Source organism: Protopterus annectens, chromosome 17.part0 (assembly GCF_019279795.1).
Source record: "Protopterus annectens isolate FY-2018-M chromosome 17.part0, PAN1.0, whole genome shotgun sequence".
Taxonomy (NCBI): domain Eukaryota; kingdom Metazoa; phylum Chordata; order Ceratodontiformes; family Protopteridae; genus Protopterus; species Protopterus annectens.
In genome coordinates this window covers 627,239,535-627,265,675 of record NC_056751.1, presented here as the reverse complement: position 1 = coordinate 627,265,675, position 26,141 = coordinate 627,239,535, and the positions used below count along the sequence as shown (strand labels likewise).

Sequence of the window (26,141 nt, the reverse complement as noted above, 5' to 3'; positions counted from 1 at the left end):
CATTTTTGTTTGGTCTGCCACAACATTTAAAACACTGAAACCCTACTTCTATGAGAAATGTATATTTCAGATGTGTTGTTATGGCATTGCAATATAGGAATGTCATCACAGCTTTTATATTTATTATGTAGAAACAAATCTAATGGCTATACTTTTGTCATAAACATAATGTTTTGGAAGTGCACTTTGTTTATTTACATTTTTTTCTTTGATTTTCCAAGTGGAAAGTATCGACTTTCATTGGAGTTATTAGGATAAAAGCTCCAGAAACATTAAACTACCTAAAATTAATACTGCTTGTAAAGAGTATATTATTTACTGTTTTTGAGGTTTATAAAGATCAGATGACCATTTTGTCCTGAATTTGACACTACCTATAAATCACTGTCTTTGTAATGGTCTGGTTTTTTTATTTTACAATTTTCAGGACAGTGAGCATGATTAAATGCTTTTAAAGTGTGGCAAGAACTTTTAAGTGTGTCTTCTTAAAGTATACATTGCTATGGTCCCTATGATTGCTTACTATCCATCATTACTATGTACCTAAGCAGGACAGGAGACTTGGAATAATCTGCTGGGTTTTAGTCCATAGTGTGAGTTTTAAAGGCATGGATATGATTGCATTTCACGTGTTTTCATTGTACACACTTAACAAGCTTGTATTTTTTTACATTTAAATGACAGAATAAACACTTTTTGAGAGATATTTTACTTCCACTATTAAACTGACGCAATACAGATATGATTTTGGTGTTTATTTTGTCAACTGGAACACTGTTGGTTTGTGTTCTCTGCAGAAAATACCACAAAAGTGAATGGCCTAATAGGCCTGTAGGTTTATTGATTATCAGTACTAATACAGCACTGTATATCTGAAAAGTGTAACATTTTCTGGTTAAATGTCTAGGAAACTATACCATGACAGCTTGCTATATATAGGTTGTACTTAGTGTGTTTCTAGGTGTAAAGGTATGAAAACACCTCCATTCCAAGTTTATGTGCTTAATTTAGCTACATCACCTATATTAGAGGGTGCAAACATATGTACAATGTCAGCGAATGCCAGTTCTATGAAGAAATATATAAACCTTTTAATTCTAATGTAGTGCCAACTCACTTATACCTACATTCTGAATATATAGTGTGTTTCTACCAGAAACAGAAGTTGTACATCATGCCTGCTCTGAATATATTTTACATTTCCTACACTTAATAGAAGTTGTATGCCATTATTTTGGGAAAATGTCTGCCTTAATGTCTGTCAAACATCTCCCCCCTCTTAGCCAGGTGGCCCATTGATTTCCAATGCTAGGGAGAGGGTTGACCAGAAGGGACTAACTTTATTGACTTTCACACTGTAAGGTCCGTGCAAGTCTGCCTTTGTTTCATACTTTATGAGGCAGTATATCGGTTCTTTGACACGTAGTAACATTTTGTTAGGATGTTATACTTGGAAATTTGGCTGTACAAGCTGGTTTTTGAAGAAGCAGATTGACAACAACCACTGAACAAACCTTGCTTTATCAAGTTAAGCAGTTTCCGTTGTAGGGTTTCTGCAGAAACTTGTCTCTTTGAATGTACATTTATGCTAATTAAATATGCCTAGCTGATGGAGCTCTTTGTAGCTCTTGGAATGTCTGTCACCTTCCTGGACCTGTACTACACTGTATTAGCTCTTGGAATGTCTGTCACCTTCCTGGACCTGTACTGCACTGTATTAGCTCTTGGAATGTCTGTCACCTTCCTGGACCTGTACTACACTGTATTAGCTCTTGGAATGTCTGTCACCTTCCTGGAGCTGTACTACACTGTATTAGCTCTTGGAATGTCTGTCACCTTCCTGGACCTGTACTACACTGTATTAGCTCTTGGAATGTCTGTCACCTTCCTGGACCTGTACTACACTGTATTAGCTCTTGGAATGTCTGTCACCTTCCTGGACCTATACTACAGTGTATTAGCTCTTGGAATGTCTGTCGCCTTCCTGGACCTGTACTACACTGTATTAGCTCTTGGAATGTCTGTCACCTTCCTGAACCTGTACTACACTGTAATGTGCTGTTGCTTGTTTCCTCTCAGGTTTGCACATACATGTGGCATTTATGCTGCTGCAGCTAGAATGAGAATTGTATTCAGATGAGTTGCATAAACATTTCATTTGTGAATCACTCAGGTGCATCTCATTAAGGCATAATGGACCTGGATGATTCTGGGTAATGTGAAAGGCAGTGCTTCTTAGAGATTAGTTGTACTGTATAAGAATAGCTGTGTGTTAGAACATGGAGCAGCTACCTAAGAAATGTGCACCCCATCTTATATGGGATGGGGGGAAGGGCAGTCTTAGACATGGCCTATATATTTTATAAGAGATGGGAAATTAGGCAACCACAGACATAATCACTTTGTTTTATAAGTTGCATGAAATGAGGAAGATACCATATTTTTGTAAGGGATTAGAGAATGAGTGTAACCCTACATGTGAGCATTTCATGTTATAAGGTACAAGAGGTGAGGGAAGGGTCTAGCTAACACAAGGATTTCCTTCTATAATTAATGGTGGTGGTGGTGGGGTACGCATAGACACAAGCATATTTCCACAGCATTGTAGAATGAGAAGTGGGAGATGGGCTCTCGATTCCAAAAACTTAGACACAGGGGATGTGGAAAACATGAGAATCAAATTTTATTTTACATTGGGACAGAAGGATAGAAATGTGCATGTATAGCTTGTTTGGTTGTATGTGTAAGTTTCTTTCTTGACATTCATATTGGCAGAACCAGATGGACGCACTATGGAGACTTTTACTATGTTGTCCAGGACACAGGATTATTTATTTATGGCTTTAGCACATTGCCTTTCATGCTTGAGCCCACATCAGTTCTGGTTCTTGCAGATCAAGTTGTGTTATACCATTTTGGTGATCATCAACCCCCTTTTTCCCATTTTTCTTTATGGGGTTGGGAAGTTCTGTCAACTGTTACCACTTTGTTTTATTCATTGCTACTCTTCTGCCTTCTTCAACAGTCACCTCACTGTCACATGTCTTCTTTCACACAGTCCAGCCATCCATCTCTTGGATAACCTAGTTTTCACTTCCTTTCTTCCTGTCTTTCCCAAATATTTATTACCAGATTTCTTCTACCTTCTTTCTGCACATGTGACTGTACTTTCATAATCCACTTTCTTTGACCTTCTCTACAATTGAGATTACTTTGGCTTTTCCTCTGATGTTCTCATTCCTTCATCAATCCCTTGTTGTGCATTCTACTACTCAGCTCAGGTATTTCATCTCTTATCACCTCAAGCTTCCTCAACTGCCCTGGCTTTTGTATCAGGGATTCTGTGCCATATGGAAGCACAGGTCTTGCCTCCATTTTGTACACCTTACTTATCAGTACTCCATGCCTTTTTGCTGCAGTTCCTCTGATTCTAGCTTTGACCTCCTCATTCTGATTTTCTTTCTCATCAACCACCTTTTCCAGATACTTGAAGATGTTAACCTGTTCCATTGGTTTCTCTTCTGTTCTACTTTTCAACTTCTGATTTCACCAATTTTCTGACAAGACTTCTGTCTTGCCTATATTCAGTTTCATCCTATGTTCCTAAATGTTTGCATTCCATTCTCCAAACATTTGCTGTAGTTCTTGCTCAGAGTCTGCCTGTAATGCCACATTGCATATGGCAGCTTTGTTGATCTCTCGTCTCTGAACTGTTTACTAATGTAGTCCGTACACAGTATGAACAGCAGTGGGCACGGAGCTGAACACTGATGCACACCTACCCCCACTAGGAAGTTTTCTGGGAGTCCCAACACTGTTTGTGCTTATGTCATTGTTTCCTTGTGTATGGCCTGCACTAAGTCTACCAGTATTTCCTGGTTTTTGAACCATCACATGATGGCCCAAATCAGCTTTCTTCAACTATAGGAATGCCCAGTTAGACTCTTTCCTCATCTTGAGCGTCTTCTCCATTATGTCTTACAGCAAACACTGGGTCAGTTGCACTGCATTCTAATCTGAATCTGAACTGTTCTTTTCTCTTTTTGCTTTTTACTACTGTGTGTATTCATTTATCAAGTCACCCTCTCCAAAGTTTTCATGCAGTGTGACGTGAGTTTGATACCTATGCACTACCCAAAGCTGTGAATGTCCCCTTTGGGACACTAGAACAGAATGCTTATTGTCCAGTCATCTGGGATATGTTTTTCTCATACTGCGATGAGTATCCTTAGGGGCCGATTCTCCCCGCCCTCATTTTAACATCATTGTCTACTGTGACTTCATCTTAGCCTGCTGCTTTCCCTGACTTCATTTATTTTCCTTGCTGCTTTTCTTCTTCTGAATGGGTTCTTTTCCTGTTAATAGGCTGTACATAGTGCAGTACAGCTTCTGTTGGCTTTTTTCACATAGAAGGTGCTGAAAGTACTCCATCCATCTGCCTTTGATGTCCCATGGACTGGTGAGCAGGTTGTTACTGGCATACCATGCGATGGGTGTCTGATGACTATATCCTTTATCTTTACCTTGCAACCTGATAAGTTCTTTGTGCCATTAGTTGCGTTACTTTCCAGAAGCTGGTAAAGTTGTCCTGAGACCTTGTTCTTTGCCATTGTGATTGCTCTCTCAGCTTCTTTGTTAGCCAGCCAGTATTTTTTGGGCCTGATGCATCTTTTCTACCTCCCACTTCTTCCTGCTCTTCTTTTTTCTTTTGATAGCTTATCGGATTTCTGCATTCCATCACCAGCTTTCCTTGTGTACCTCGTTTCCATACCCAGACTGGAAGCATATCTACATTCTTCAGTTTTGTTGTTTTGAGACACTGCCATTCTTTTAGCTCCACCCATTTTCTCATTTTTCTGAGGTACTAGAGCCCTGAGTATTTTCTTGAACTCTTGTGCTTTCACTCCAGTCAACCTCCAGGTCTTCAACCTAGTGTTGGTTGACCTTTAGAGCCTTTTCTGCCCACTGCTTGCAGCTGATTGTGGCAACAAGTGGGTTACGCTGGGGCCAACAGTTTCACAGTGGATGACTTTGCAATCTCTAATTCTGTCCTTGTGCCCTTTCCTAAATAGGAGAAGGTTTTCTGGAGTTGCATATGGCTACTCTTGTAAATGATGTTGTGACTGTCTCTCTTGCTGAATGATGTTTAACATCAGGAACTAGGTATACAATGTCAGGGGGATATATTTCCATAAGAACAAGATAACTGAGTATGGTGAGAGACAAAAAATATAAAAAATTGAAGAAAGGTTGAACTACAACTTTGAAAGCTGAAATAAACAATCTGGACAAACAGATCAAGCATAGTGTGAGACAAGATCAAGAAAATTTTGAAGAAAATGTATATAAAGATATTGAGCATAATAGGAAATCTTTTTATAGATACGTAAGATGTGGAAGGAGTAAAGACATACAAATTGATAAACTGTGTGTAGATTCTAAAATGTATTCTCAGAAGCAACATATTACAGCTATATTCACAAAATCGTATGCAAAACAGTTTGGCTACACAAAATGGGTGATAAGGTGTCCTAGTGACATCCAGGTAACCACAGAAACTGGAATCAAATTAGATTATATTGAAACAAAACTCTGCAAACTGGATCCAAACAAAACACAGAGGTGACACAGAATTAATAATAATGACCTGAGAACACTTAGCAAGAACTTACAGCACCATTATATTTATTATTTACTAGGTCATACAAATATGGGGAGATTCCGCAAGATTGGAGACATGTGCTTATCAAACCTGTCTTTAAGGGAAAGGAGAGTAACACAAACCCAAAGTCATATAGACCCTTAAGTCTATTTTCATGTTGTAGAAAAATAATGGAAAAGTTAATATTGGATAAGTTATTGTTAGAATTGGATAGGTTGGGACTTGAAACCATATATCAGCATGTATATGTTGAAACTAGATCTATTACTACCTGTAACATGATGTTCTATAATAATATAACAACATCTATGAATGAAAAATTGTGCTGTGATGTAATTTATACAGATATGACCTCAGCATTTGACAGGGTCATACACAAAACACTGATCAATAAATTAGAACTAGGTATCGGTGTACTCATGATAAGATGGATAGCTGCATGACTTACAAATAGGACATGGCAAGTATCATACAGCAATTAGACAGGTGAAATTCTTGGTTACAGTCAGGGTTTCCCACAGTGTTCTGTCCTAGGCCCTTATTTGTTTAGATTATATCCTTCAGACCTATTTTTTTCATCTGAGGTGGTCTACAGTCTATATGCAGATAACCTAAAATTGGGTAAACTGATTGCATGTGTTACAGATAAGGCATGTCTCCAAAAGAACGTAACTAAATGAACCATTTGGTCACAGGAGAATAATATGCTGATAAATACATCAAAAACAAGGCATATGCCATTTGGGAGACACAAATTGAAATGTGAATATTTAATACAGCACACAGTGATTGAAACTGTAGATTCATTTAAGGACCTGGGTTTAAGGGTATATCCAGCTTTGAGTTTTTCTAATTATATCAACCAATTGGCTATTGATAGTTATAGAAGTATAGGTTGTATAAAAATGTATAAAATCTAGGAAATCATAAATAATGAAGTCATTGTTTGTTAGTTACATTAGACCCAAACTTGACTATGGAATAACATTATGGAAACCTTATAAGAAATAAGCATGAGTAAACTGGAAAGAACTTGTACATACTTCTCCACTGTACAGATTTTTGCCTCATATTATTTGTCCATTTTTCATAAAGTTGTGTTTTTCTGGCAAATTATTGGCAAATCATTAAATATTGAAGTCAGAAAATAATCACAGACATTTGAGTTTCAAACTTCAAACCCTTCAGAAAATTAATGCTAACGTAAAACTTGTTACTCTCTCAACTTTCTACATTTGTAAGAGCAATATTTAAAATTGTCCCTATTTTTGGGCCTTTGTCCATCCCATTATTTACGGCTTTGTCCAGATTTATTGCTGTAAGAGGTTGAGAGGTATGAACTTGCACAGTGTCTCTTACAGATCTCTAAGAGGAGAGCTTATTCAGGTATATAGGGCATTTAGAGACAACTTTCTCTGGGAATGTTTGGGATTATCAAAAAGTACTAGAGATTCATCAGGCAACCTATGTGGAATTGGAAAAATGAGCCACAAAGCAACATAGAGAGTGATGAAGTCTACATCACATGGGATCACCCACTACCAACAGTTTAAAGAATAGATGCGAGAAAACCAGATATAGTAGTCCACGAAAAGAAGGCAAAAGTAGCATTAATTATTGAAATTGCTACCACCAGTGACTACAATGTCTTACGTAAAGAGAGGCACAAAGTCATAAAAATACCATAATTTGCAGGCGGAAACGAGGGCAGTGTGGAAGAAAGTTACCCAGACAGTTACAGTAGTAGTAGGGGCAACAGGTCTTATAAAAATGAATTTACAGCCATACTTGGATATGATACCAATACATGTAACCCCATACGAATTGCAGGAGGACTCATTACTGGCCACATTGCGGGAGCTACGAAGAGCACTTTTGGCTAACATCAAGGACTGAAACAATACTAATGTCATGAACTTTAATTGTACTTTGACTTCGGAATGGGGTCCATTCCCGTCATGGTATTAGAAACCTATAAGACTTGGAGAAATTAAAAAAGGGAGAAACAAAGATTCTACAGGAATGAGAAGTGTACAAAGTGGTTCTCTGAGAGTGCAGCTGATGCTTGGCACAGACTACCAAATTACATTAAAGCAAGTATTAGTTTATATATTTTTAAGAACAGCCTGGACACTTACTATGGAAACAAGTGTTTTGGTTTATTGGCAGGCTAGAAGGACATTAATGCCCGTGCTTGAAATATTTGTATGTATTTATGTATGTGTTGGCCACCACCACCCATTTACCACACAAAAGTCTGGAATGGCCTCTCCTTCTTTATGTGGTCCAAGGCAGGCCTCGTATCCTGTTTTGTCTGTCGCATTATAAGCATTCAGTTTCCCATTACCATCATCAGCTCATTTTGTTGGTCCTGCAACTGCTGTTTGAATGCACTCTTTTCATCACCATCACACCCCTGTTGTGGGTCATAGGCTGATATTAAGAATACCACCCTATCTTTCTACAGTTGTATGATTGCCATGAATCTGTCACTGCTTCTGATAACATCCCTCCGTGCTATACCATTTTGATATAATTTTATTTATTCCACCCTATAACTTTATGTAGAAATGAAGCTGCAGAAGAAAGTATTCGTAAAATGAATCCTAGTGGATGAATGTCATGAGCCCATGGGAGATGTACACAATATCAATGTAGCAGAAGAAAATATTGAATAATTCAATCTTAATCTACAAATATTTCACTGTGTATCCATCATTAATACATGTCCTGTAACAATATTACTCATTTATCTGTATTGTTCAATATTTGTGATTATTCTATTTGTATTTATGTTCTCACCTGTGTTGAACAGTCCTTGAGAATCAGCATTCTACCTCGGCAAACAGAGCAATAAATAAATAAATATGTGAAATGCAAACAGCTGTGCAATTAAATATGAATATCTTTAATCATATATCTGTATAATAAACTTTGATTATTCTCATCCATGATATAGTTTAAATATATACTTAGACAACTACATGTACAAGAGAAAATTTGGTTAAGTACCCTAGACACAAATTCTAGAATACTAGATTAAAATATATAAGAATAGTTATATTAGATGTCCTTGGTGTGTATGTGCTGCTTTAATTAAATCATCTAGTATCACATGTGAGATTTTGTGGGGTTTCAGCCAGCTGAACTCTGTGTAATATCACTGTTCTGTACATCTTGTCATTTCAGTACTTGGTCTAACTTTGCTGGCATATTGGGTACATTGTATTGTTAACATGCTTAGCATATAGGTTGTAACATAAACCCATGGCAAGCAGGATGTAAAATAAATTTAAGGCCCTAGTAACTATCATACTGACAACACATCCCTAAGAGTTTACCCAGTAGTCAGGGACCTGGGGACACACATAGACAGTATTCTAGCCTTTGACCATCACATGTCTACAGTAGTGTGGGAATCATTCTATACTGTGCAACTTATAAACAAAGGTATGGCATCTAGGCCCAAGGAAATCATTATTCCACTGTATTCGGCATTCATCAGACCTATCATTGAATACAGTGCCCCCTTTGGTATGTACCTAATCAGGCGTATCCAACAACTGAAACATCCACACAGGTTCCTCACTAAAATAATATAGGGTTTAAGTAACATGCCCTATGCGGACCACCTTAAGGCTTTGCCCCTGTATTCTGTCTCATACAGGCTGTTGAGGGGAGGTCTATGCTTGGAATATGAAGCATTGTCAGACCTCACCCTGATGGACCTCTTGTATATCTGCAAATCACACAGCACCAAAATTCCACGTTCTAAAGACTTAAACCTTGCCTGTGATATAAACAGGACCTGCTGGAGATACTGGTATGTATCCAGAGACTCTCTCTTCTCTGGAACAGACTCCCCATTTATGTGAAGCAGAGTTCCTCCCTAACCCAATTCAAGTGTTACTTGGACAACTGGTTGGGGAGCAGGAAATTCATCCCTGGTGTGGCACCTATGTCTCTAATGAATTTAGGTAGCCTGTAAAGGGTTCATCTACCTGGCCTCTGCTTGTAAATGTTTCATCTTCCAAGCCCCTGCTTACACAAGGCTACCAGAACTTGTCAGAGATTTGGAAAGCATGGCTAGGCTTAAAAAGGCCCTTGTGGTCGTTAGTCTAGTAAACATCTGAGAAACTATGGAGGAGTATTTGAGGTATGATAAGGTATAGCAACAGTCATTACATCCTTAAGAGCTGTATTAAAATCCTTTAATGCACAGTCTGCACTTAAAATGCTCTAAAATATTTCAGTGCATTATTTAAGAGGAAAAATCTTTTGGAAATTCTTTCCTTAAACATTTTTTACCCAGTTAGAGAGATGTTTAGCTTTTCCTTACATTTTAGTGATACTTGTGTGTGTTGGTGCATTTGAGAGCAGGATGTGTGATCTAAGGGGATATGTCCAGTTTTTGAGAATAGCTGATTGTCTACTATTCAACCAGAGAATGTGGAGGGATTAAAGCACGTTTTTTTCACCCTGCTATAATTACTGAGGAGTGTTAAAGGTAAAGCACATCCCCCACTCATAGAAAAATGACTTTGTTTAAAACTTTCACAGATGGATATTTGGTGAATTTTTTGCTTCCGTGTTCATTTAAAAATGTGGCATTTAGCAACGTGTCCTAGACTACTGTATATCATCCCTAACTTAAAGATGCGGTTATTGATTAATTTGGTCATTAAATATGAGGCAACAAATTATTAGATTTTCATTACCTTGTGTCTATCCAACAAAAAATGAATATTACTGCATGCAACATATTCTATATATCAAAGATATTTTATGTAAATTCATTATATTTCACTGAGATATATTACATCTACACAATAATTGCATGTATGCAACTCAAACTAATGTGCAGTGTACTTAAGCATTATCTTTATAACAATTATTTAAAATTCTTTTATTTTTTTTTCTTATACTTTTGTGTGTGAAGAAGGAAGTTGTACAATAAGGCCATGTTTATAGACATGAAAGTTCCATTTGCAGCTTTTGTGACCTGGATTTAGTGCTAATTCTAATTGCTATGTACCAACTCAGGGAATGACAGAGCATCAGACAGCTCTGTTTCCCTCTGTGGAAGGCCAGAGTATCAGTAAGCACAAAAATGCAAAGATCTTACTACCATAACACGTCTGGAGAAGATGGAGGGAGAACATTAATGAAAACATCCCTCTACTGGACCTGCTCCTAGGTACCATTTGCCTTTCTGCTTTTCCCAGTACTGTTTTCCACTCCTCTGTTAGTAAAGTAATGAGAAACTGATGCACCAGACTTTACTGGAAAGGCTAGGTCCAGTGCTTTCTCTTTATTTTTATTATTATTTTTTATGTATTCGCTTTGTTGACTAGGTTAGTCCCACTAGGCCAATTGTGTCTTTCAAGGGAGACCTGAGGTGGTGTTCATACTGACTTGGGAAAATTTGGCTACATCCCCAGGAAACTTCCCCTAATCTTTTTAATTAGTACCAGGTATCTTTTACATCCATCTGAGCTACCACCTTCAGGCAGATGGGGCCTCTGTTTAATGTCTCATCCAAAGACTGGCACACTCATGAGTGCAGCACCCCCCATTATGTTGCACTGTAGTGTCAGTATTGAAAAAGTCCAACTACCTGGTGTTTGAATAAACTAACAGCCTTGGGAGAAAGAGGATAAGATTAGAAAATTAGAAGCAGGGAATACTTTTACATGTCCTAAAATGACGTGTGTGTGTGTGTGTGTGTGTGTGTGTGTGTGTGTGTGTGTGTGTGTGTGTGTGCGCGCGCGCGCTTCTATATATGTAGATAGATAAACGTATATCTATGAGATATATGCATAAACACACAGATGTACACACACACACACATATATATTTATATATATATATGTATATATATATATATATATATATATATATATATATATATATATGTATATACTTTATTGCTATAAAAAAATGAGAGCGCTTCTGTCTGCTGCTTGTTCATAGCTAATAATGGTCACAGTGCAGAACAAATGATGCATGTGATTCTGTACCACTCACTAACTGCATTATTCTTCGAGTCCCTAAATTTGTGATAAATTCCATTCTATTGACAATATGCCTGATTTTTTCATCTTTAAAAATATATTTGTTTGTATTTTCCTGTATACGATACACATACTTTGCTATCACCTTGGCTTGAGCTATGTGTTTTATCCACTTGTAGAGAAATGTTTTGCAATGCTGGAAGCTTTGGAGCATGACTTTGATCTTGTCCTTTACTCTTAATGTAGGACACCAAATGTAACTTATTCCTGTCTCTTTCCTTTTTAGATAAACATGCTGTATAACAGGTTTTGTGCGACATCATTGAATGACCAGTATTATTGTGTGGTTTTTAATGTTTTGTTGTTATCTGCTTTTATGAACAAAGTTGTTATAACAGAATATGAAGTGTTGTTGGTTTTTATATTGATCACATTTACACTTACCTAATACAGCACCTTATCTTTTGAATGAAACACACATGTGTAGCCGAAAAAGGTGAACAAGATGCATTTCATATGATTGTTTCTATGATTCATGGAACTTTCCTCCTCAGGTCTCCTCTGGAGATGGGGCTTACCTAAGCCAACCCATTTAACAGGAAGTAAGTAAGGAAATATCTGTATTGTGATGTGCAGTACATCTGGAAAACATTTAACAGGTAGCATAATATTGAAGTTGTAGATTATTTTTACTCATTGATTTGCTTACATCTAAATGTATGTTGTGCTTTCTTTTCAAAGCTCTACAGCCTTTTCTTAACTGCTGCAGCACAACCCCTCCAAGTTACAAGTGAGTCTGCTGCCTGGGCAGCAGCAATGAATGCTGGGATTGAAGCAATGAAGAAGTAAGTACCTGTGCCTTTCGTTTTTCAAGCTAGGTTAAAACAAGCTTATAAATGTGTCTGCTCAAGCTAGTTTGTGAATGCAAGGATATTATTACCCAGCAAAGACTGCAAGTCATGCAAGTAGTAAGTGTAGGGAGTTCTCTGTAGAAGTATTAGCTGGAAAATCGCAGTACGCTAAAGAGAGAGGACTTGCAGGTAACAGCCAAGTCTACTGTTGCAAAGCTAAGTAAAATATGTAGTGCTGATTGTGGGTGAGAGAGAGAGAAGGAAAGAAACAGAAGAGCACTTGAGGACAGCAGTTTTTTTATTGTAAATAGTGAAGAGGATGCAGAGTTTTCTCCTTGGTACTGAACTACAAAACTGTATTATCTGGTATGATGGTGTCATGTTGCAGAAGTTCCGTCTGCATTTCTGAAAGGTATTTCCAAGTGGTGAGGTGTTGGTCAGTTGTAAAGCACAAAATGGAATTTAATAGTATTGTCTTATATGGTGTAAGCAGTGAGATACTAAGAATGCTTACATAGTTGGTACACAGAAGTACACTGCTCTATTTTTTGTGTTGACTTGTACTTGCACAAGTCACACACTGCTTCCACTGATGGCATTCTCTTTGCATAATTGTAGACCATTGCACGTCCTGCCCTGGAAATGTAAATTCGGCAGGTGGAGATCTAGTTTAGAGCTCACTCTTGCTTAGTGCTATGTTGGGTGAACACTGACAGTTAGTGTCATTGTTTAGAAACAATTAGAACTATTAAAGTTATGTTACTTTTATTAACATTCCAGTGCCGTCAGTAACCACCATGTTACTTTTATTATAGTCACATCAGTAAATAATTTTCAGTAAAATTGATATCGCACCTTATCTTGCTTGCTGTCACTGGTCTCATGCTTTCCTTTTTGCTTACTCACATGAAGTCTGGATGATTTACTGAAATACTGGAAACTTGGATGCTATGACAGTGGTCTGGTTAATATTGTTTTTGCATTATCTGTAGTACATGTAATAACATCTGCCTTAGTATGTTTTACAGTCTTCGATAGACAGCAGTTTATCCAGCTAATAATACTGTAAAGCCTTTTTCCTGAGGGCCAATTTCTGTGAATGAGCACCTAGGCGAGCTTTCTTTTTTGGCTAGCCTCCCTTGCATCTCCATCTAGGAGTAGACCCCCACACTCTCCTGACATATATATTAATTTTGTGGTTGCACACCAGAGGAAAACTGCATATTCCATTTTTGCTGAACATGGCTATATTTATTGTTTTTGTTTGCATTTTATACTATTTGCTTGATCACATTTCAGAGAGATTGGCTTTGCTTCAGCTGTATTATTTGGTGTGTTGTAACGGTTTGTTGTCATTATTAGTACTTATTTGTTTACCGTATATTTGCTTGCTACAGTCTTTATTTTATAATTTTACTACCATTTCTTTTTCAATTTAATTTTTATTAAGGTTATGAATGAAAAGGGGCCCTTTATCCAGTTGAACTACCAAAAATAAATTTGGTCTTGGTAATAGGAGAAAATGGAGATCACTGGTATAAAAACTGTGCAGGCTTACTCAGAGGGAGGAAATGCATAATGTTCCCATTTCCTTGTATATTTAAAAGTCCAATAAAATATTACCTTGATCAGGGAAAGCCTTACCTTGTTAAGCTTAAAATCATGTCTGGATGACAGTTAAAGTTAACAGAGTCCTGCAAATCATTCAAATTTAGACGATTCTTAAAATGCCGTAGTCGATTTTAATTAAATGTAGAGATGGTTAAACTTTCCATCTTTTGATAGGAATATTTAATAAGTAATAAAGATATTTATATTTAATTAATGCAGTTTTCATTTACAGTATACCAGGTAGTAGTCTAAAATCAGAAGAACCAGATGCGGACAAAAGTTGCAAATAGATGTGGTTTCTTGGAGTTTAGATTCACAAGAAGAGTGATGGATATTGATTGGTTCTGAATATACATTTGTCAAAAGCAGCAGCATAAGGAAACATGCAGCTTATTAATTAATGGTGCACATGCATGGAAGCTGAGCATTTCTTAAATAATGAGGTGGTGGACTGCTGTAATGTCAGCAGTACATTAATGGTAGGTTTCTAATAGCAGTCAGGCAAGCTGCATAGTAACTGTGTTTTATCTAGTCATACAAATGTCTGATAGTAATATGTGACTAGTACCCATGCTAGCTAGAAATCGGCAATAAAAACAACTTGTAAGGTGGTTTTCAGTAACCCCCAAGTTTTTCCTTATTCACATTTCTATCTTGCCACTGGTTATAAAGTATGCCCACAAATTCCAGCTCAAAATAATTCCAGCAGTGATAGTGCTCTTACTGCATGTAAAACAGCAAGATAGTGAGACCAGTTGTAGAATTTAGGTAGTTTAATGTAGGGTGTTCACTCGAAGAGGTAACTAAGTAACTTTTGTTCAACACAGATGTCCAAATGCATGCAGACATATGCATCTTGAAATGTACTTACGTTATCTAAATGTTTACAGCTCAAGAAGGACAAGAATATTAATTATGAAATAATTTCATACCTCATCCGTATTTTACTTGAATAAAATACTTTGGTTGGTGTGATGACCCACCACTAGACCAGTAATCAAGGAGCCTCAGTCCTCAACACTGGCAACGGTGGGGGATGTACACTAGGTGGATAGCAAGTACACACCCAGTATTTCCAGATGCAGCTCTTTGCATCAAGTGCAATTTCCCTTAAGAGCACACAGAGACAACAATCAGTCCGTGGCTGGTTTCTCCCTCTTTCTCCAGTTCCCCAGTGAGACTCCCCACTTGCACAGCTATAGAGTTGAGATCTCAGCTGAGTGATCAAGCCAAGACTGCCAGCACCCTCTCTGTCCAACCAATGCTTCATGTCCCTGACCAAGTAGCTCACACACACACACACACACACACACACACACACACACACACACACACACACACACACACACACACACACACACACACATTGAGGTTTGATTTTTACAAACACACACACACACACACACGCACATGCACACACACACACCTGGGAAAGGCTGGCACAGGTTTACTAACTATGCCCCTTCTGCCCAGACTATAAGGCAGTTATTGCTGTCACCAGTCACGCCTTATCAGCTACTTTAAGGCCCTTAACAAAGGGTGTCCAATCTTACTGTGTGATATTAATATTAACACAAATGGTAGCTTGACCAAGTGCAAGGCTATTAGGAGTGGTCCACACAGTGTCACCAAATAAATATGCAACTACTCTCAAAACTTAAATATCTCTACATAGGTCAGCCACAGTGAAAGGTTTCAATATATTTCATAATAAATAATAAAAGAACAAGACAATACTAAATATATTCACAGGGCCATCAGAGTTCAAAACCACAGGAAATATTTAAAACAACATTGCAGGATAGTCTTAAATAAATAAAGTAAAATATCTAAACTAAGCTTCGCTATATTTCTGATTGAATCTAAGAGAATTACTATAACCTAAGAACTTACTAATAGAGCAAGGCAGATGTGGTGAATGGATCTTCTAGGTATTGCCAGGTCCAAGACAGATTGCAAAACTCCCTATCTCACTAACAGACTTCTCAAATTAATATCTAAAATATTACTTCTAGGATAGCTTGCAGTTTGACATAATTTCTTGTCATCTGACTGCTAGTTCCCAGGCCAAACAACCATTGATGAAGCTGGCAGTATTTAGCATCTACCTGTAAAAATATACAGACAAGGGCTTCTTCTCAGATCTCTGGCAGACGCTGGAAGTCATAAAACAATTGCATTACTTCATGCTTTCAAGACTAGTAATTAATTCACCCTAAAGACAATACAGAAAGTTTCCTAGTACAGACATTGTGTCTCTTGCTATATTGAAAACTGAAAGATACCATCTTTTATGGCCTAGCCATAAAGTAATTTAATTTCAGTTATTTTTCTGAAGGTAGCCACCTGTATTCCAGTTTCCACTGTTAAAATATATACATTTAAACAGTTACAATAGTGTATGTACATTTCTGATCTCTTCCAGTAGAGCACACTGTAGCTACATATCAAACAGCACTCTGCAAATACCCTTTTCAGCACACATGTCTGTACAAGCAGTTTGATATACACATGATATACAGTTCTAATACATTTGTAACACAAGCATCTTGTATAAATCATTTTGATATTCACCAATGACATATAGTTATTTACAAAATTCCAGCTATCTGAGCTGTCAGTATCTCCTTTCATCACAGTTGGCATCACAGTTATAGGTGAGCTGGTTTGTCTAATAATGTAACAGTTTAACTTCACCTTCATACGAGACTGTACAACATGGGTGTAAGAAATTATATCCTCCACACTTGTATAAAACTATGTATCAGTGCACGTTAAGTTAGTGTCCCATGGCATACTGCTTCTAAAAGATATTGTCCCTTAAGTCTTCACCACAGTTATCATTTTGTAACCATTCATTCATGACACTACAGATGCATCACCAAGCAGTAGCATACAATGAAATTGTAATCATTTTTGACAGTACAGTTTGTATAGGAACTCTAGTTCTATAACTGAGTTTATTCATGTAATGTTTCTTGTATCAGTATATGTTCGGTTCACACAGCTGCTTATTACTCTCATTTTGCCTCAATCAAAAACTGCAAGATCTGTTAAAACGCGTGCCACATAATGATCCAGGTGCTTAGATGGTTCTTGCATATTTGCTGTTACTATAAAAATCAAAAGTTGGTACTCGTTCAGTTTACTTTTCCCACACATTGGAAGTAATATCTGCTAAACTATACACAAGTGGCGACCTTTAATTTATATATCTAAAGTGAAACATTACTGTTTTATGTTTTCAAGAAGCACATTGTTTCTCAAGTGTATTAAGGTCTCAGTCTCGCCGTTCAAATGGTACAGTTTTCTGTGTAGCTTTTGAAAGAAAATGGTGCCTTACTTAACAAATATTGCATATAATACAAAGATGACACTTCAAATGTAAAATATTTCTCATCTGATATTCAGTTTGCTGTACTTTCTTCACACCCTAGATTTTTATATATACTTCCCTGGTGACATTCAGCTGCTTGTGGTTCTGATGCAGGTTTTCAGTCAGTGTGGCCAAATGCTTGTTTCTGTTTAGAGTGGAGGTTGTTTCTAATTTTGCTATACTCATGGAAACTTCACCCATTCTGCATCTAAATCTGCCAGCATCTTGAATTTGAACGAGCAAGCTTTGTTTTAGCACCTTTTACAATTTTTGTGCAGCCCTCATGCATGGTGCACTACTTTCTTCTGGTGGTTCCTTATTACAAATAAATAAAGAAATAAAGCACACTCATCATTAAAGACCGGGGATAACCTAGAACCACAAGTCACATCTTTTGTTATTATTATCTTCAGTCCATACATAACAAACTAAAGACAGCTCACCCCTATCTTCTCATCCAGGAAAAAAAAAGGTCATTGTTCCCTTCTACTCGACACTTATTAGAGCCATTATAGAGTACAACACCCCTTTTGGAATATACCTCACAAGACATCTGCAGCAGCTGCAAAGGCCAAATAAGTACCTCACAAAGAGGATTACTGGCCTCAAACAGGTGCCGTACACTGACCATCTCAAAAAACTCCAGCTTTACTCTGTAGCATATCGCCTACTCCGAGGAGATCTCTGCCTAACATATAAAGCTATGTTAAACCCAGAGCTGTTGGACATGCTACACCTAAAGAAATCCCAACCCCTCCGTGCTACACACTCTAGGGACCTAAACCTTGTTACCACAATAAACAGAACATGCTGGAGGGATAGATTCCTATCCCAGAGACTTCCTATACTCTGGAACAAGCTACCCATCTATGTCAAGCAAGTTCCTCATTAGCACTCTTCAAGAAAAATCTTGATGAGTGATGGGAAATAGAAAATACACCCTGGGGATCACTTCTGTGGCTCTGCTCGACAGGGACACAGGAAATTAACTTTTTTGGGTGGTGTAAGCCAGGGAACCTTGTTGGCTAGGCTTACTTAGGCCCTTGGGCCGATAGCCTAGTACCTACCTATGAACCTATAAGTTAATTTCCCCAATCCTTTGCTTTCTTCCATCTTTCGCCCTAATCATTCACCTTGTTAATGTCTGTTGCTAACATGCTATGCCAGACATCCCACTTCTTTTTATGGAACTTAGTAGGAGCATATTTCTTTATTACCATTTTTTTCTGTTATTTCCTCCATTAATGCCTTGACATTGACTACTCTCTGTTTGAAATTTGTTCTCCATTTTCCTCTTACACCTTTTTTCCACTAAGAATATAAGTACTATCAGTGTCTACACATGTCATTTGCCACATGGGATAGTTACCCATCCTGAACAGAAATGTATCTCTCCCATTTGCCATTACTTTTTCAGTATGGACCTTACCAATTCTGTTAGTTCTGTCTTATATCTAGTAATTGTCTTACATGACCAAAATGTATGGCCCCAAATCACCTTTCTATCTCCAATATGACGTATTTACCTCCACAGACATCCTATGTAATCTGCTGAAAATGTAGAAGTATTTATGGAGGGTACTTTCACCTAAACATTCCAAATTTCCTTGTCTCGGTTGCTGTTTTTGGAGTCCTACATATGCTTCCCTGTTTTTCTCTGTAATGTCTTTATCTAGCTATACTTGCCAATTTAATCTCTGTTTTTCTTTACATTCCCAAATGTCTCTTACTGTCAGTTTGTATGACCTATTAACTTTGGCCTTACTTGTTCCTTCTCCCTTTCTTGGTTTCATTACGAGATCTTTGAGATCCATCCTTTGTGTGTTCTTCACTCAACTCTTTTGTCATATTTCAGTAATACTCTGTAGGTCCCCCTGTAGCTCAACTCTTCACCTTCCTGCAGTCCTGGTTTCTCACACAATCCTTCCAATGCATCCTTGCCCCTCTTCCTCTCATCTGATGCTAAAAAATATTTTCCTTTGTCCTTCCTGCAATTTTTCATTACCATTATATTTGTATTAAAATGGTGTTTTCCCAAGCCAATTGGCCTTATTTTAAATATCCAATCTTCATATATTTCCTTGTTTTGAAAACTTGAACCATACAATCATAAGTCTTTGGTAACTGATGTTTCTCCCTTGCCTGTGCTACAGCTTGGGACCAGATATTTAATATTCTCACTAAAACACTATCACCCCCTTGACTTAGCATAATCCCATTCCACTTCATCTTATCCTCTGTTATCTGAAGATAATATACTAGCCCCAGTGGTTCTGCTCTAAAGTATTCATGTAAATGTGGGACTGCCAACTCCCCCTTTATCTGCTGTTAGTCATTTCATTCCATGCTGCTATCCCCAACCCCAAAATACATATCATTATTGCCTTCTGTACCTTTTTCTCACACACTCTTTATTGAGTTATAATTAAATGTCTGTAGTACATTCAGTATTTCTGGTAGTGTCAGCATTTTCACTGCCGGTATTCATTGGCCCATGTCACTAATCACAAGTTCCCATCTCCTTATCTTGGTTTGAATTTGCACCAGTAGTCTCAAATTTTCTTTAACCATGTCCATCCCACCCTCTGATCACATCTCGTTTTTCATTTCCCTGTCTCACTGTTATCTTTTCAATCTACTTTTATAACACCTTCCAGTTTTCACTTTTCTTGAGTCAATAAACACTGAATCTCCAGTACCCCTTCAAGTTACCTAATCTTTTTTTTTTTTAAACAAGAAACATTTTAATTAAATTATCACGTATGACATAGGCAGTCATACATTTATTTAAATGAAAACAAACCATATTGAGATAAGTTTAATTGCAAACATTATATATCACTTATAACCTTCAATCAGACATTACATAGCCCATTCAAACCCTGCCTTTTGTTAAACCTCATTCCTTCCTGCGTAAATTGTTCCCACAATTCCCATTTTGTGTATATATAATTTGCTCCTACCCTTTTCTAAAGCTCCCATTTCCAAATGTTTTATCTCTGTTACTATATTTAGTACTTCTAGTACAATTGGTTTAGACTTTGATTTCCATTTTCTAGAAATTGCTTTTTTTGCACCCACCATATTTAGACTCAGTAAGGCCTTACTATGTCTAGGCAATTCCAATTTTGTATCATATCTCAAAAAAAAAACTATTTCCTTAGTTATATCAATTGCGCATTAAGTATTTCTGATAGAATAGTCTGCAGGGAATGTTTAAAGTCTGCTAACTTATTACACTCCCAGAAAATATGTTCCCAATTACCTCTTTACTTCCCATCACACCTCCAGCATTTGCCATTTACCTGAGGAAAAATTATTTGGAGTCTACTTGGGGTATAAAAATACCTATGTAAACACTTCCGAGCCAAGGTCCTAAATCTTCTAGACTTTGTTGTATATATGTGAGACATACATATATCCTCCCATTGTTTCCTTGTGAATTGCTTGCCCAATCTATCTTCCCAATCCTTTCTAACCTCCACTAATTGGTTCTTATAGTTATCATGCAATATTTTATATGCTCTACTAATTATTCCCTTTTTAACAGCAGTTTCTGTTCTAGATTCTACTAAAAACTCTACCAGTGCTGGTCTTTTGCTTAGGACTCCCCTATTTCTTTCTGTTTGCCTATACTCTGATAGCAGTCCTTGATAGGGAAGGACATCTCTAGCCTGCAGTCCAAATAAATACTTGGGCCTCTTCCCATTCTTTTACATTTCCCTGTCTGATTATTTGCTTCCAATGCCTTGGTTCTTTTGCCAGTTTTCTCCAATAAATTTCAGCCCCCTCTTGCCTATTGTTTGTATTCCTAATTGCCGTCATTTGTATCAGCAGAATCTCCTTTTACCATTTCCATGCTTTGTTAGTTCTTACAATACTTTCTGCTACTTTATGAATATAATATTCTGCATGGTTATTATTATTATTCTCCTTAAGGATCTGCATCCAAAATCCCAGGCTCTCCTTGTTTCTTCAGTGTCCCCTCTCCATTTCCACTTTGAATTATAGCGTTCTACTTGGGCTATGTACAGGAGCCTTAACTGTGTAGCTCTAAAGTACCCCTTCAAAGTCGGTAATCACAATCCAAACCTCCTAGTGCTATTTAATAATTGGCTTATCTCACTTGACACTTGCCGTCTTCCCCTCCCAGATAAAATCCTTCAGGTTTTTATTAATTGCTATCCACAACTTCTCCTCTGGCTGATAAAAATATGTCTGACTTATGCATAAAACTAAAGGGTCTAAAAACATTTTAACTACTTGTATCTTACTATCCATATTCATAAAACAGATCTTCCAATTTCTCAGTTTTTGTATTATCTTTTGTTTAGTTTGTTTTTACTTATCCTTAGCTGCCACACCAGAATTCTTTTTAATCCATACTCCAAAGTCTTCATTTTATCATGTCTCTATAAATGTGGATATTGCTAAACCAGTTCGTGTGTGGGTACATAGTTTACAGCTATTGTGTTTGTTTTAGCTTCATTCATTTTGTATCCTGAAAAGACTTGAAACTATCTCAAAATGTTCCACAACATTGAAATGTCCTTTTGTGGTTTTATCAGGTATAAAATAATATCATCTACAAATAGACCAGCTTTTCTTGACTACCATACCAATTATATGCATGAATTACTGAGTCCTTTATATTTTTTGCCAGTGATTCTAAATGTTATGCAAATGAAGAGGAAAGAGGATACCTCTACCTGGTTCCTCTGATCAAACAGAAATTATCAGAGAGAAACCAACCCACTTTAATTTTTGCCTCCAATCCCTCACATATCCTCCTAATCAGCCTTATAATTTTATCAGGGAATGCAAATGCCTCCATTACCCTGCTAATAAACTCCAAGCTTACTCTACCAAATGCTTTCTTTGCATCAAGCCCTACCAACAACAGTGATGTTTTCTTACATTCTGCTTCTCTGTGAATCATTGTTATTCTGATAATGTTGTCAAATGTTTGCCTCCCCTCCACAAAACCACACTGATCTATATCTATCAGTTTTGGCATCACCTTTGCCATTCTTTTAGCCATTCTAGACATAAACACTTTATAGTCATGGTTTATTATTGAAATAGGTTTGGATGAAGCTGGATCTGATTGGTCTTTACCCTGTTTACAGCCACCACTGCTTTCTTCCAGAATGTTAGTGCTTCTCTTAAAATACTGTTAAACAAAATCTTCCAGATCTTTATCAGTTTTTCCCTTCTAGCTTCCAAACTTCCATGGGAATACCATCTATTCTGGGGACTTTCCTGTAGATTGGTTACACATCACCATTTTATCTCATCTCCTTCTATACTGACTGCTAGTAATTGTGCCTCATATACCTCTAACCTTGGCATATTTAATTCTTCCATAAACATTTCCATGTGTACCTTTTTTTGATTTCCATATGTCTCTGCTTTATACAGATTTTCATAAAATTTCCAAAATATTTTAGTACCGGTAATGTTATCTTCCTTTTTATAGGCTCCCTAAGCTTGGCAACAACCCTTTCTACTTTCTGTTGCATAAGTCATTGTGCTAAAAGTTTTTCTGCTCTGGAAGTGTTATCAGAAAACAGTTGCTTAACAGCCATCTTTCTAAACTCCTCTCTTTTCAACAGATAGATGGGAAAGTACCAATGTCTCATTGTTATTTCATTACCCTGCATTTTAATTTTAGTTATTATTGACTGTGACCTGAAATAGTTATTGGATGCGTATCAGAACTTTCAATTAAATGCACATGTTCCTGTGAAATATAAGTTCTGTCTAGCCTAGCCCAGTTTTTGTATCTTGGGAATAATATGTAAATTCAGTCTGAACTCCTACCATGGGATTCAAATCTTCCATACCATATATTTTCATAAATTTCTTCAAACATCTACCTTTCTTTGTTATATTTCCCTTCTGGGCCCCCATATGCATCTTCACTGCTGCAGATCAAATTCCAGTCCCTAACTGTAAGTAATATTCCCTGCTGAAAGCTGATTATCTCTCCAGGAATTTTCTTAAGCTCCACTATAGCAGTTTTAGGTGGAATATTAATACATGCCAGTGTAATCTTCCTTTCTTGCAAGTAGAGGCTTAGTACTACAAATATATCATTATCTTTTTTTATCCTTTTCTGTTACTGTTGGAGCTCCTCTTGCAATTAATATAAGTATTCCAGTTTTACTTTGTCCCAGGCATTCCACTGAGTAACCATCCTGAAAACTTTTCTTTATCAAATTCACATGCTCAGGTGTTTCCAATTTTGTCTCCTGTAGCATAGCTATTTGCACCCTACATGTTTAATATAGTTTACTACTCTTTCTTTTTTGTATATATATCTGTGAAACCATTTACATTTAACGATAATATAGAATGTGTCATTATGTTAAAAAGTTATTCCTACCTTTTATGTGTAACAGCTTTTTTAAGTGTCTAGTTCCAGCTTTTGTGTTACATGCATACACAAATGTTTAGTAGGATGATCTTTTAACAGTTGTTTCTTGTCATATCCATTTGAACATCTTACAGAACTTTTTGTTTTATTGAAAGGCCTCAATCAAAAAAAAAAAAAAAAAAACAACACACCTGTAAAACCTATTAACACTAACACACACAAACTATGCAGTTCAAATATATTGAAGTTTTACCCTTCTAATGGGAACAATTTTCCCAGACTGACAGCCATACTCAGAGACTAGGATTAACCTAAAAAGGAAGGTTGTCTATGCTTAGACACATGGTCCAGACTGTGCTTCTAGTACTGTCTGGTTTTGTCTTATCCTTTATTACTCTCCCAGACTGGGAAACACTTGAATTATTTTAGAAAACAAGATCTCCTAGCCATTGAAAGAAAGTCACGGAAAGAAAGAAGTATTCTGTTTTATTGCTCTTTATCAGATTGTCTCCTTGGAGACATGAGAACCAGATACACAGTTGCATGTACAAGCATTTATTTTTTGCTAGAGAAAAAGTCTTGTTATAGTCAGTTTTTTTTTAATTTATTTGCTTTCTCTTAATATCCGTTACTAGATCAAGCCAAGGGCCTTAATCCAGTCATTCCCCTTTGCAAGAGTGAGAAAAAACACATCATTTTTTCTTGTATCATGCTCTTTTGACCAGATATTTATTTTTTATTTTTACATTGCAGTGCCTACATTTCTTAAAACTGAACAAGGAGAAAGAAAGAAAAAAGAAAAAAAAACAAACAAAAACAGGAATACCTGTTTACTTTAATATCCCCATTATCATCAAAAATAACTGAGAAAGCTTTACTTTATAGCATGCAGATTGTGTCATAATTATAAAAACACTACTGTTAAGAACAAAATTATGTTTTACTTACAGTTAACTTTTTCCATCTCGTTTCCCTCTCCTAAATGTTCTTCCAAACATTAATGACATGAAGTAAGGACATATGCTTTAGACTCCCCTACAAGATTAACAATGTCAAAACAGTTCAATATTTCCAGGTTTTCTTGTTCTGTCATGTTTCACAAATATAAGTAATGTTTTGTAATCGCACATTTTATTTGTCAGTTTCCGAGTTCCTGGTTTTATTCTTTTTGATTTCCATCCCCCAAATCCAGTCTCTGCTTCATTTCCAATGTACTCCCAGTTTTTTTAGTCAGCTGTTGTGCTTTTTTTCTATCTCTAAAGCGTTTTGTGTTGAAACATTGGAAACGTTTCACTGGCACAATCTCTCTATGGGCTTTATTACCAGAAGAACAAGAGGCAGAATCTCCTTCTGTTTCACAGCTCACTCTGTTAAACAAACTTTTGTATTTCCTCCTTAGCATGTTCTGCATCAAAAAATGATTTTGTGCCTCCAGGAATGAATATTTGGAAAATAGCCAGGTTCAGCAGTTTGAATCGTACTCCTGCTTCGTGACATTCCCTGATTAGTGGAATAAATTTACTCATCTTCTTCATAGTATACAGTGAGCAATCATTTTCCACAAACACTGTACTATCTCCCACTTTTAGTACTTTGTCCTTCTGCCACAGTTTTGTCAGAATCAACTCCTGCTGGTAGGATTGCATCTTTACTATTAAAGGTCTATGTTGCTTTCTCATGACCAGGTTTCGAGCATACACGTGATGTGCCCTTTCAATTAACATCTCCTGCTGTGGAATACCAGTTAAGTTATTTATTTGTGCTTTCATAAAATTAATTCAGTTTGTTCCTTCCAGCTTCTCTGTTACAGCAGAAAATCTCAGGTTTTCCCTCTGTGTTCTGTTCTCTAATTGTGATATTTTTTAAACATTTCTTCTTGAGCAGTCTCATATTCAGCCTTTTATTCATTTTGACCTCTGATTTTTGTAGTTTTATCACCTCATCTGAATATCTGTTTAAAGATTTTCCCATTTTTTCCAGCCTTTTGTTATTTGAGTTGATATATTGGATCAGTGTTTCATTCATTTTAATCATTTCTGAGTACATTTGACTTATTTGTCCTCTAGGTTACTGGAATTCATGTCTTGTACCAAAGCTGGAGCTTGCACTGCTTTTTGCTGAACAGCTGCAGAATTCTTCCCAATCAGTGTTTTTTCCTCACCCTTTGTGATTGATTTTCTTTCAGATTCACCAAATTTCTTTTTTGTTAACATCCAGGCAGTGCACTTAGTAGCCAGTTATTGAAATT

At 36.8% G+C, this 26,141-nt stretch overlaps 1 protein-coding gene across 3 annotated transcripts in view; it reads left to right on the top strand.

Annotated features, from left to right (window-relative positions):
• Positions 1–26,141, top strand: part of TKFC (triokinase and FMN cyclase) — a 574,388-nt gene that overhangs the window by 459,146 nt on the left and 89,101 nt on the right. For all 3 annotated transcript variants that reach the window (XM_044059497.1, XM_044059496.1, XM_044059495.1), the window contains exon 15: positions 12,418–12,521. In XM_044059497.1, coding sequence (XP_043915432.1) covers positions 12,418–12,521 — 104 coding nt within the window. The remainder of the gene's footprint in view (positions 1–12,417; positions 12,522–26,141) is intronic.